Here is a 12,204-nt window from a genome sequence, read left to right on the forward strand (position 1 = left end):
AAGAAAAATACGTGCTAGAGTCACTTACGTAAACTAGTTTGTTAGTATGTTTAAATACTGCAAAGAAAGGAGCTCTATTATTTGCTGTAATTGAATATCATGAAAATCATAAATATTTTATTCCTATGACTGTTGATTCAACACTTGCTTGCAGTACTCTGTCAGAATCTTCAGGCTAAAACCCACCTGTTTTATCATCAGAAAGACTTCCAACATCGTCACTCTAGTTGTCAAGTTGTTTTCATTGATAAACAATATTTTTTGCCTTGCAGGTGGTACTGTGAAGGGAAGGAGCTTGAAAACTCACCAGACATTCAAATTATCCAGACAGGTGATCAACACTCATTGGTTATTGTTGAAGCTTTTGAGGAGGATACAGGACGTTACTCGTGCTTTGCTTCAAACATCTATGGAACAGACTCCACTTCTGCAGAGATTTACATAGAAGGTAATGTTAGAATTGTTGTGGAAATTGGTTGTTGAAATTGGTCATACAGGATTAAGATACAATTATGTATTTTGTATGTTAACTGTGTAATAGATTTTTCACAAAAAATTCATAGCAGGGAGTCAACATTTTTCATCATTATTAACATATTTATTATTTCTCTGTAAAATTCCCTTCAGACAAGTGACTGCCCTTTACATACAATTTTATTGTGTTGCTTCCCAGAGATTTTATGTATCTTGCTACAAGATCGAAGTCTAGAAATATTCAGATTCTGATGCCATCTTATATTTTTTGTCTGTGGTTACTCTAAAGAAATATAAGAACCTAAACTTTGTGTCTAATTTTTATTAATCCCTTTTCTCTACAGTCATTATTACAAATTGAATATAGGATAGCTTCATCCTAACCCATTATTGGGACCTTGTAAGCAAAATAAATATGCCAGCAATTTCATATTTTATTTGTACAACAAATGCTGTAAATAAAACAGAATATATATCTGCAGATTTAGGTCTCTTTTCTTTCTCCTTATGCTTTTTAATATATCCTACTTGGCTTAAGAGATGTCTATTTATTATATTTCTTTTTAACAGTTTTTTGGGTAAGGTTTTAGATTGCATCCGTCATTGTGCTAGCAGAATTACAAATTTAAAATAAACACTTTTTTTTTCCTTTTGTGTTTTTCCCATTTTTCAGGCAAAGAAATATACCATGAGTACCATCACTGACAACAGTGGGACCATTCATAAATTAAAGCACCTACCCTACTTAATAAAAGGTTAATTTTGCTCTACTGTTATTCTTCTTTCACATCTCTAATCTGACAGTGAAAGGACGAATCCTTTTTTAGTATCTGCACTGCCCCTGACATTAATGGGAGATGTCTGTGCTTGGCACAGATTTACTAGTTCTCGAGACTGGAGCCAAGGCCTGCTTTTACCTAACTCAGTGGATGTTGGGTGGAAGCCATGGCTGATGGAGATGCTCACTGGCAGGAACTGCAGAGAAAATGCAAATTCCAAATGCAGTGAAGGCTGAATCAGAAGTGTAAAATGTCTCAGTAAGACAGCTGTTAGTAAACCGAGCTAGTGTCTTCTCCAAACTGTGCTACAAGGCACTAGTTTAAGAATAATAGCTATGATTCCAGGTCTCTCTCTTTTTTTCCCTTTTTTTTTTTCCAAACTGGTAGTATCAGGTATCTGAGAAAAAAAAGCTCTTACTTGATTCACAACAGCAATTACAGACTAAATCATACTAGTGGCATTTTACAGAGAACCTGATGAAGACCCACGTATACATTCACTCTTGGATGCTGTGTTCCTCATTTCAATCACACCTCATCCCAAATCTGCCTTATGTCAATAGCAGTTCTGCATCTTACACAGTGTGCAACGTTGGTTCATTTCCACTGCAATGTGATCTTTTGTTTTGGCATAGCTTTATAATATGTATCCTTAGAACACTCTAGAGGAAATTTGAATAAAGGTTTGTATCATTCATAGATAAACTTCTCCAAAAACCCCTCTGCTAAGTGATTCTTTTTTTCTTTTATCATAGGAGTCTCTTCTTCTGACTCTGAAGGTGAAATCATCAAAGACGAAATGGATCGGTAAGTTTAAAATCAATTACATCTTCCATATTTCTTACAGTTAAAAAAACCCACAAGTGTAGACATTTCAGTTTCCATTAATATTTTGCAGCTTCCAACACATCAGACTTTTGTTTGGAATTTGTTTGGATTGTTTGGGTTGGGTTTTGTTTGTGTGGTTTTTGTTTGCTTTACAAATAGTATGGAACAAATACACATGTGCTTGTGTGTCTTCAAACTTTAGCTTAAGGATTGAAACTTTAATATTAAATATAAACATAGGAAGAAATATGTTACCTTAAAGATTAAACTACTAAAATTAATTTACTAAAACAGTTGCCATTTGACTAGACCCAACTTAAATGCTGACTTAAGCATCTGACTTGGAAAAACAGTGTAGTAAAATTTCTTACATGAAAATATGAAGTTTTTGGCAGAAGATGGCTATACATGGATTATTTAGATTTAAGATAAGGAAATTAATACATATGAACTGGAGTAAACTGAAATGATGGGTATAAAAGAATACTTAATTATAAAAAGAAAGAAAAGGTGTCAGATGTAATCTAAAACCTGGGAAATAATGTTATTTTTCCTAAATGAAATCCACTCCTTGTGCATTTAGAACCTGATCCAATGCTGTTAAAATCTATAGTCTCAGAATCAAAGTCTTTCTGTTAACTGGAAAGGGAGTCAGACTAGTTGGAAACTAAAATAATCAATCTTTTATTTTGAACTCCTTTGTATGCATTAATTCAACCCCAAAGGCAACCAGTGCTTTATAAAGAGGAAATTTTCATCAGATAGACTTATGCGCCCTTGGTTTTTTCCATTATTTATCAACGGGGGTTATACTCATTACAAATGTGATTTTCTTTTAAAATGCAAATACAAAACACTGAAGTGTGTTTGACTGAAGACCTCAGGCTGACAGCAAATCCTGTTTTAGGTGATTTTTACTTCAAAGTCATAAAATACTCCAGATTTGACTGGTTTATAGACTTTGATAAATGTAAGGGTTTAATATAAAACTTAAGATCACGAAGATCTCAAAGGTTTTGGGACAAATTGCTACGTTTTTTGTAGTTCTAGCTCTGATTTTTCCAAATGTCTCAGGCATAATGTTTTTTCTTATTCATCTCATTAGGTGTTAATGTAGTGTTGACCATGATCCTGATCACTTGATGGCATCTCTAAGTTGCTTACCTCATTAAACTGTGAAGTAATGTATTGCGTTTTGTGTTTCTCAGAAAAAAAAGAATGCCGCTCTGACATTGTAGCAGGATGTCCTCAAATGACAGAATTATGAAAGATCAGGTTTAGGTATAATCAGAGTGTCTTTATTTTTGCTTAGCTTCCAGCTGTTGTCACATGAATCTGAACACCTGTAATGAAAGGGAATTAATATGAGAACAGGTGCAAAAAAAAGTTCACAATTTCAAAAGAGAAATCAGTGATCACAACACCTGTATGTTCACTCTGAGTAAGGCTTCCTCTGGTTTGAAGGCTGGCTTTCCTGGGGGGACCTGTGGTACATTCCAGAGCAGCCAGTGCATACCTCAGATTGAATAGAAAGACCATCTCTTCATTGTCTGCATTATTTTACTTAATAATAAAAATAAATAGGGTCAACTCTTTTACTTCCATATAGAAACAACCTAGAAGAAGTGAAGAGGTGCCAACCTGTACACTACAAAAACTGCATGATATGTTGGTCAGAAAGCATACCTCTCTTTTTCATTTTTCAGCAGTAAATTATTGAATCTGTAACCAAGCAGACCATGGTATTTTCATTACCTTGTAGGTCCAAATCTTCATACAAGCTCAGGGAGCAGTGCAAGAGAAACTAGCATTGTCCTCTGAGAAACTAGCATCACTCTCTCACGCTGCTCAGAGCTGGTAACAGCAGCTTTCAAGCCACAGTTGGGTTCATCCAGGCCATTTATTACATTTGGTGTAACTGAACTAAGTATGAGAGATTAGAGTGGCAAGATATGCAGCCTGATTCTTATAAAATGCAGTTTACCTAGGAGTATGTATCAGTTTAGATCAATTGGAATTCAATCCCAGAAGTGAGGCTGGGGTTGACAAGTAACTGGGACAGACATATCTAAGGGACACACACGTGGCTCTAGGGTCCAATTAGAGAATTTGGTTTTGGTTACTATTTCACAGCAAACCAAGGCCAGCTGAATCCTCCTTGAACGCAGCATCTCCTGGTGTTAGAACTGCAACCAAGCATCAAGAAACCTCCAAGGCACCGTCTGCCATGGTTCAGCCTGTGTCTGTACCTGTCCAGCCTGTGTCAACACCAGTTAATCAGGTAGGGGAAACAATATGGTGAATTTCAAGGACCAAAAGCAAGCTCTTAAAAAGGTGTTTCTTCTACAGTTTGTGACTCAGAACCGCCAAATTTTCTAGTTTTTGCTTTGCTGTTGAACTTCAGCTTTGAACCTCACAGCCATACAGTAGTTGCATACACGGAAGAGATGTCCTGCCTAGTAGCTAACCTTTAGCACCTGGCAAAGCGAAGGGAACCTTTCATCCCCAGGTTACAGGCATCTCTGCGGCAGTGAGCAGAAGGAGCAGCTGCCGCTAGCTCAGCCAGCGGCGGGAATCTGTGTGCACTCCAGCAGGGCAGAGACTGCATGCCGTGCAGGGCACTTGGATGTGTAAGTCAACTCATTGGCCTCTTCACATTGCAGACTGACTCATTCACTTTCAATAGCGGCAGCCTATAGCTTTTTCCTCTCCCTTTCTACAGAACTCACTTGAAATCATTTTCTTTCAATGGAATTTATTTTAAGCTAAATCATTTCCCTACTATGTTTACTTTATATGTAGATATGCTTATTTACCCCATAACATTTTAATATCCATATCAAAGAGTTTCTAATTAAAGTTAGCATGCATTTCAAATCCTTTTTGTTCCAAACTATCAGAATATTCATAACTGTGAGTTCATACCTAATAGGAAAGAAAAGCCATATTCACTTAAAAATAAAACTGAGAAGTTAATGAGAAACTCACTTTACACTGTCTTTTCAATGTTTACATCCTAGAATTAGTTGGTAACCAATAAACAGATACTGAATAGGTGAAGTAATGCATGTTTACTTTTGACTACAAAGAGAATAGAACTAAGCCTTTGTGACATTTTGCCATTTTGACAGAGGTTGCCTAAGTCAAGAGTGATAGTTATCTCAAAAATTACCACTTTTAATCTTGTTGGCTTATAAAACACCATCTATAAAATTTGGCTATGTTTCCCGAGATACTGAATCACTAATTCTGCTGTTCTGGGGCAGCTTCTATTTCCCTAAAATGAAAAAGTCTATTAATCAAGTTATATAAGGAAGTTTTCCAGGAGGAGAATAATTTTATTCTGATTTCACTAAGTAGGGTCAATAGGGTGATATTCCACCTCTGTAAATTGTTTGGTTTTGGCAAAGGAGAAGAATTACAGTAGCAGTCACACACATTACCTGACTTAACTTTTCCTTATTAACATCCATAAATATTTTGTAAGTAAGAATTTTTAAAAGGAGACTACCACCAAGCAGCCTACATAGATTTGCCTTAGTGAAGTATTAATGACAGATGTTACAATACACTGCAGTGAAGTTTTCTTTGCCACGATTAACTCAATAAGGCAATAACAGCATTTTTGTTACTCAGGCAGTAACCCATCCAGGAAGATCGCTACCAGTTGTCTACAACAGAGCAACTTTTGTTCATTGCATTAAATATTTTGCTTTGGACTTCACCCACCAAAATCTCTTCTGTGTCATTCAAGAGCATGTTTCTCCTGTATATGGAAAAATATCCTCTGTACACCTAAACATCATCATGTGATATTTTGCAATCTACAGGCTCAAAGCCCCACTAACTATTTGCAAGGACTGGATGGAAGACCTATAATTGCTGCTCCTGTATTTACAAAGGTAATTTGTTCTATGACGTATTTGAAAACTGAAGAAGTCAACTAATTGTATGGAGAGATAATTAATTTTTTTAGCTATCAAAAATAAAAAAAGGAATTATGCATTTCTGAAGCCATTCAAGGATTCAAGTGGCTTTATGAAATCTTACTGAAATCAGTATTACTTCCAGACCAATAAGACATTTACTGACTGTCTATTCATTTTCTCTATTAGATGTTACAGGATATTTCAGCTTCTGAGGGGCAGCTTGTTGTCTTTGAATGTCGGGTGAAAGGAGCTCCTTCCCCAAAGGTTGAATGGTATAGAGAAGGAACACTGATAGAAGATTCTCCAGATTTTAGGATATTACAGAAAAGTATGTTTCTTGTGTGGAAATATTGTGTCTAATAAAATATAGGCAAGCAACAAAATTGCTAACATAGCAACACTTTGAATTTCTTATTACAATGGTAAGAACTATATAAGCCATATTTATGGCAATAAATCTGGGTTCCAGAAGCCAAAGCTGTGGATGAATTGAACAGCATACTCACAGGTAGTATTTGTCTGAGATTCCCCAAAATATTGAATTGTTTTGCCTTCTGCTTTGATCCCTTTGCCACTTCAATGTCCTTTTATAATTCAGCCTTACTTCTGCCGTTTGTTTTTGGGTTTGCACCATTTATGTAGAGTTCCATTGCCCATAAATCCCTCATCTTTTACTTAAGTGCTATTCTAATAGTGCTCATGGGCAGTGGATTGCTTATTTATCCACAAAAGTAACCTGATGTACATGATAGCATGCTTACACATACATATGTGTGCACATCATACATATTAGGTTGTAAACATATACTTCTACTTTAATTTTCAAATGCAGTCTAAACTTCTGCAGTTTCCTCATAAGTCACTGGAATGCTAAAATTGCTAAAACTCAATAGAAATTCCTTAAATAGCACACTAAATCAAACCTAAATGAGACAATGTTTTATCATAACTTGATTTCATGTGTGTAATAGTTTCAGAAGTTGTCTTCAAGACACAATAAAGTAATACTAAGTTTTCAAAAAAATACTCCTTGCAGAATTTATTTCTTATTCATAAGTTCTCAAGTGTTCATTCTCACTTGTTCATAAGTGTTCATATTGCTCAGTGGATTTGACATACCATTGAGTACAAGGCCTGGCTGTCTCCACCACTCCTTAAACAGAAAATTGGATCAAAAGGAGTATTCCATCATATTGAGAAGAGCAAGCTTCATATTTAGTGCTTAAGAAAAAAAATATTGGCAAAAGTAAGTATATTCAATCTACTAATTCTGCTCTTCTTCCCTTTAGAACCACGATCTATGGCTGAACCAGGTGAGGATCATCAAAAGGCTCATACTTTTTTGATTATAAAAATGTGGTGATTTAACCTCACAAAATATAATTATTTAAACTCCATAATTTAATTAACGTAATTTCTTCTTTTCCCCATGTTCCATAGCTACTAGTGAGATGCATTTCACTGCAGACTGTTCCAGAAACATACAATTTGAATTAATTCTATCATTTTTGAAGAAAATAATGTTTCCATTCTGCTTTGACTCAGTTCTAACTTGGGACCTAAATGTTACCCCCTTATGAGCTGAAGATTTACAAAATTAATGTATGAGGGTACCCTGTATATCTGAGGTTCAGAATTACACCAGATGATGTAGGACTGAGCTATTTTTATCTAGTTTACCAGTTAGGGAACATTGCATCAGATGTTTAGCCATGTCAGCCATTCCCTTTGCTCCCTACCAGCGTAATATGAGAGTATCACATCAGGTGTTCCACCCCTGATATCAGCAAATCCTATAAAAGTGGCTGGATTTGCTAATTTCAAGGGTCAGAGCAGAATGTAGGCTACTCCGCATGATTTGAGCAAAGGAACCTTATAGATTTTGATTACTTCTCCATGAGACAATCACTCTCCCCGTTATGCTTTTCACTATTAAAAATATAAAGCTGCCCCTCTTAAGACAGAAAATTACCAAAGGAGTATTAATTCTTATGGAACATAAACTTCTGTAACTCTTCTCCTTGCCCTATTAAAAGTTTTTTACCCCAAAAAGTATATTGAAAGAGACTCCCTCTCTCTGCAATGTCTCTCACTGAGACTTAGGAATGAATAAATGGAGCTTCTACCAGAACCCACCGATGCCATTCCTTTACTGTCCAGTGGCATCACTGCTGAGTAATGTGAAGCAGTTTTTAGAGGGTAATCAGTTGGGTGCAGTTGTCACTGCCTCATCACCTGCTGCTCATTCAGAAGGAATCTGGATTTCCATGCATGCAGTGGTTGGCAAATCCAAGTACTATAAACTAGATACTATAATGCCTTAAACTAGTTCTATAATCCTAGTACTATAATACACTATTATTCTCCTATAGTTGTTAGCAAATAATCTCTTTGTTGCTACTACATTTTCCTCAGTGATGACATGAAACAATCAAGTTTAAGTGTGGTATGGTCTTCTACACAAATACCCATAAAATATTAATCCTGTAGGGTTTTAGGGAAGTTTCTTGCAAAATGGTAGCAAAATAGTCACTGACTAGTTGAAGAAATGCTATCAGTCCACATTTCAATACACTTTAGATGTTACTCTCCCTCCCCATGCCAGCTACTCGGCCAAACGAAAGATTTAAAATCCCATCACCATAGGTATTTATTAGCTGGTACTGCTGCCCGGACATGTCAGATACTGGTCATACAGGAAGGTCATAACCCCAGATTGACATTTCAAGATGGAATTTAATTTTTGCTAATACAATTTTGCTAGCACATGTTTGGTACCCATTGGTCTTCTTCACAAAGAAGTGAAAAGGCAACTTTCTATAAGCACAATTAGCACAACCCCCTCTATCTGCAAATCTGCACTGGTACTTTGAAAAATGCCAGCCTATATGTATGTGTTTTGTATTTCTTCACCTTACACTTGAATAGTTCCCAGTTAATTATAACTAATCTTTCAATCCGCAGGGAGATAAAAATACATATATTTTCGTGAGTTGTCAGTATAGAGTACGCTATATTTCTCCAAATTAAATTTTAAGTTCTTCAGAGAGAAAGTCTGTGCTTCATGTGACTAGGAAAACATTTTCTAATGTTTTCCAAACACTGCTGACACCTGTTCTTCACTTTCGTTGGGCATGCTGGAGCACAGAGGGTACCAGTTGCTGTAGACAATGCTGATAACAGCTGCTGCACACAAAGGCTGCCAAAATTGATAATACTGACGAAACTAAAATCAAACGGAGCAAGGTGGAAAACCTTAAGGAAATGTCCACGAGGGGAGTCAAGGCTTTGTGTGTTTTTTAAATGCATGTTCACTTCAAGTAATAATACTGCTTTGATGCTTTGCAGAGGAAATTTGTACTCTCGTTATTGCTGAAGTATTTTCAGAAGATTCTGGCAGTTTCACCTGTACTGCAAGCAATAAATATGGCACAGTATCTAGTATAGCTCATCTAACTGTCAAAGGTAAGAGTTTGTTTTAGTCCTTTGCTCGCTAGTAAATACAAGCAGAGCAGGCTGGTGCACTGTACAGTCCAAGCTGCTTATCGAACATACAGATCGCTATGTCTTTTCAAAGTGTCATTCCCCAATTAGAAATGTGAAGGAACAAGGAACATGAGGGAATAAATCCCACACAGCCCTTCCAAAAACACAGCTCTTGCTGACCTCAAGATTTGGGCAATAGCCATTTTTGGAATCTCTATGGACTGTCTAGGTTGCTGTTTCAATAACCCTTTGGTGCAGAGCCCAAAGGAGGAAACCTCAAAACAGATTCTTTCATACTGTCTACACGATTTATGCTGCCAAGTCACTAAGCAGTTAGGTGAGCAAAGTACAGTAAATAAAAGCATAGTGCACTGTTGACTCCAATTCAGCTCAAGTTCTGGCAGTGTTCTTCATAATTAAAAAGTTAGAGAATTCTCCGAAAAGAAAGTTTGTATTTCAAAGATGCTGGTGGAATTCATGGGGGACATGGCTGAAGACCACTGCTGGATCTTCCAAACTAGAACGGTGTCTCTTTCCCCCCCGCCTTTACAACATTCCTTTGTCAAGGAAATTTGTTGTTAAACAAATGAGGTCAAACAACTCAGTCCAACAGCTGGGAGGACATCAGATGGAGTTTTTCCAACTGTAACTTTTGTGATTTCATTTCACTATAATTTATGGTATTTACATATCACCAAAAGTTTGGTATTTGCTATTTCAGCATCTGAAGACAGTAGTAATGCTGCTACCCTTCACACAATGAGCTCAATCAACTTAATTGCTGCTGAACATCAACCTCCCCTACGTACTTCTTCCCATCGTGTAGTAAATCAAACCCCCAAACCTAAACTTGAAGGTGTTCTTGTGAACCACAATGAACCCAGATCAAGTTCCAAGATAGGTCTCCGTGTGCACTTCAAGCTGCCTGAAGATGATAAAGGAAGTGAATCATCACCAGAGGATGGACCTGGTGCTACAAACCAAATCAGAGCCAACTATTTCCAAGAGAGGATAAATGGACAGCCAATGAAAATACCAGAGCCAACATCGCCATCCAAGGAACCCCCCCCAGTACTGGCTAAACCAAAGCTGTAAGTAAAAGGGATTCTAAGTCTCAGGAGCATCACTGATATTATTTAGTATTCATAGACCAGGACACTATTGCACTAGAGCAAAAAACTCAAACACAGAACAAAAAGACAGTCAGTATCACATGGTGCTGGCCTGATTAACCATACTCTTAGAAAACATATTCTACAGAGCTAGATATTTTTTCTGTATATCCCTCCTGGGAAAAATGTTCTCCAAATTTAAAAGGAAAATGTTTTCCCTTTGAAATTTTATTTAATTTCACAATGGTTTCTACTGCAGACAAAAGGTGAACAACACTGCTTTTATGCAGGCAAAATAAAAGCAGGTTCTTCAAATATATCTCACTCAATTCTGAGTATGCAATTTTGCCAATCCCAGACATATTCAGTCTTATACATAGTATGGGCTAGCAACTAGCTAGCAAGTGTAGTCCCAAAGGCCACGCCTCATGACTTTCATGTCTCACAAACATAATCTCCTCCTAAAACAGATAAAATACTTGGAAATGTTTGATTATGTGAAACCTCTTTAACTAAAAAGCACCTGCATAATTAGTGTACTGTGAGCTCAAGGGGAAATTTTAAGAAGTAGTGTAGTTTTCTTAGAGGACGATTTATGGAATTCACACTGCAGTTTATTATGAAATATCTTTTCAGCATTTTTGAAACCTCTCAAATCTAGTTTAACAAAAAGCATGCAGAGTCCTTAATTTTGTTTCTTAAATAGGCAGAAGCTTTAACTAAAGACTCAGGAAGGACTTTATAAAGTAATTCATTGGTACTCTTAAGCAGGGATGTAATTTCATAGCATAAACATTACAAGTGAGAAGACAGAACTTGCATACCATGTAGCAGAGGAAGAACTTGGAGCAGTGTTTTTTTAATTTGTTAAGCCCATATTCACAGACCTATTTACTTTCAGACCTACAGTGTGTTTAAGGGGGGAGCAGATGCAGTATTTAAGTTGCCCAATGTTTGCATAAAGCAGAATTTCTCTCACACACACCCCCCAAAAAAAAATCCTATGACAAAGGAGTGCATTATTATGCAGATTACATATGAAGGACACAAAATCAGGATTGCACAACTTCTAACTCTCTAACATTCTACTTTTTGAAAACTTGAAATTGCTATCTTTATCTACGTTTAATGTGACATTTAGCACATTATAGAAACAATTCTTTTAAATGAAAAGACGTTCTGTTGACTTCATGTATTTGGTTTGTCAGTACCAGTTGTGGTTGGTCTCTACTTCTACATTTTTCACTTTTTAACAATAGTTATTTAATACTTGACAATTTATTACATGATCATTTGCCATATCCTCTATGTCCTTTTTGGTTTTGGAAGGGGAAAAGTTAGCCTCTTTTCCATATGCTGTATTTCCATGTACATAATAACTAAATAAACCACTCGACAAGGCAAAATAATTTTCCTTAATTGCAAAGTAAAAAAGCCCTGAAGACATACACAGTAGATAGCACCTAGGAAACAACAATTGCATGAAATGCAAGTCCTCCCTGAATGATGCACTCCTGCCTGTCACCGAATGTCAACACTACCTAAACTATGTTGGTAATATCTCTCTTGGTGGATTACTACAAAGCTTTATTAGCC

General features: G+C 36.4%; 1 protein-coding gene across 5 annotated transcripts in view; it reads left to right on the plus strand.

The window, feature by feature from the left end:
* Nucleotides 1-12,204, plus strand: part of MYPN (myopalladin) — a 77,612-nt gene that overhangs the window by 38,023 nt on the left and 27,385 nt on the right. For all 5 annotated transcript variants that reach the window (XM_075505321.1, XM_075505319.1, XM_075505322.1 and 2 more), the window contains 8 exons: nucleotides 273-448; nucleotides 2,009-2,060; nucleotides 4,215-4,362; nucleotides 5,912-5,983; nucleotides 6,197-6,338; nucleotides 7,300-7,323; nucleotides 9,359-9,475; nucleotides 10,218-10,587. In XM_075505321.1, the coding sequence (XP_075361436.1) occupies nucleotides 273-448; nucleotides 2,009-2,060; nucleotides 4,215-4,362; nucleotides 5,912-5,983; nucleotides 6,197-6,338; nucleotides 7,300-7,323; nucleotides 9,359-9,475; nucleotides 10,218-10,587 (1,101 nt within the window). The remainder of the gene's footprint in view (nucleotides 1-272; nucleotides 449-2,008; nucleotides 2,061-4,214; nucleotides 4,363-5,911; nucleotides 5,984-6,196; nucleotides 6,339-7,299; nucleotides 7,324-9,358; nucleotides 9,476-10,217; nucleotides 10,588-12,204) is intronic.

The sequence above is a fragment of the Mycteria americana genome, chromosome 6 (genome assembly GCF_035582795.1).
Source record: "Mycteria americana isolate JAX WOST 10 ecotype Jacksonville Zoo and Gardens chromosome 6, USCA_MyAme_1.0, whole genome shotgun sequence".
Classification (NCBI taxonomy): domain Eukaryota; kingdom Metazoa; phylum Chordata; class Aves; order Ciconiiformes; family Ciconiidae; genus Mycteria; species Mycteria americana.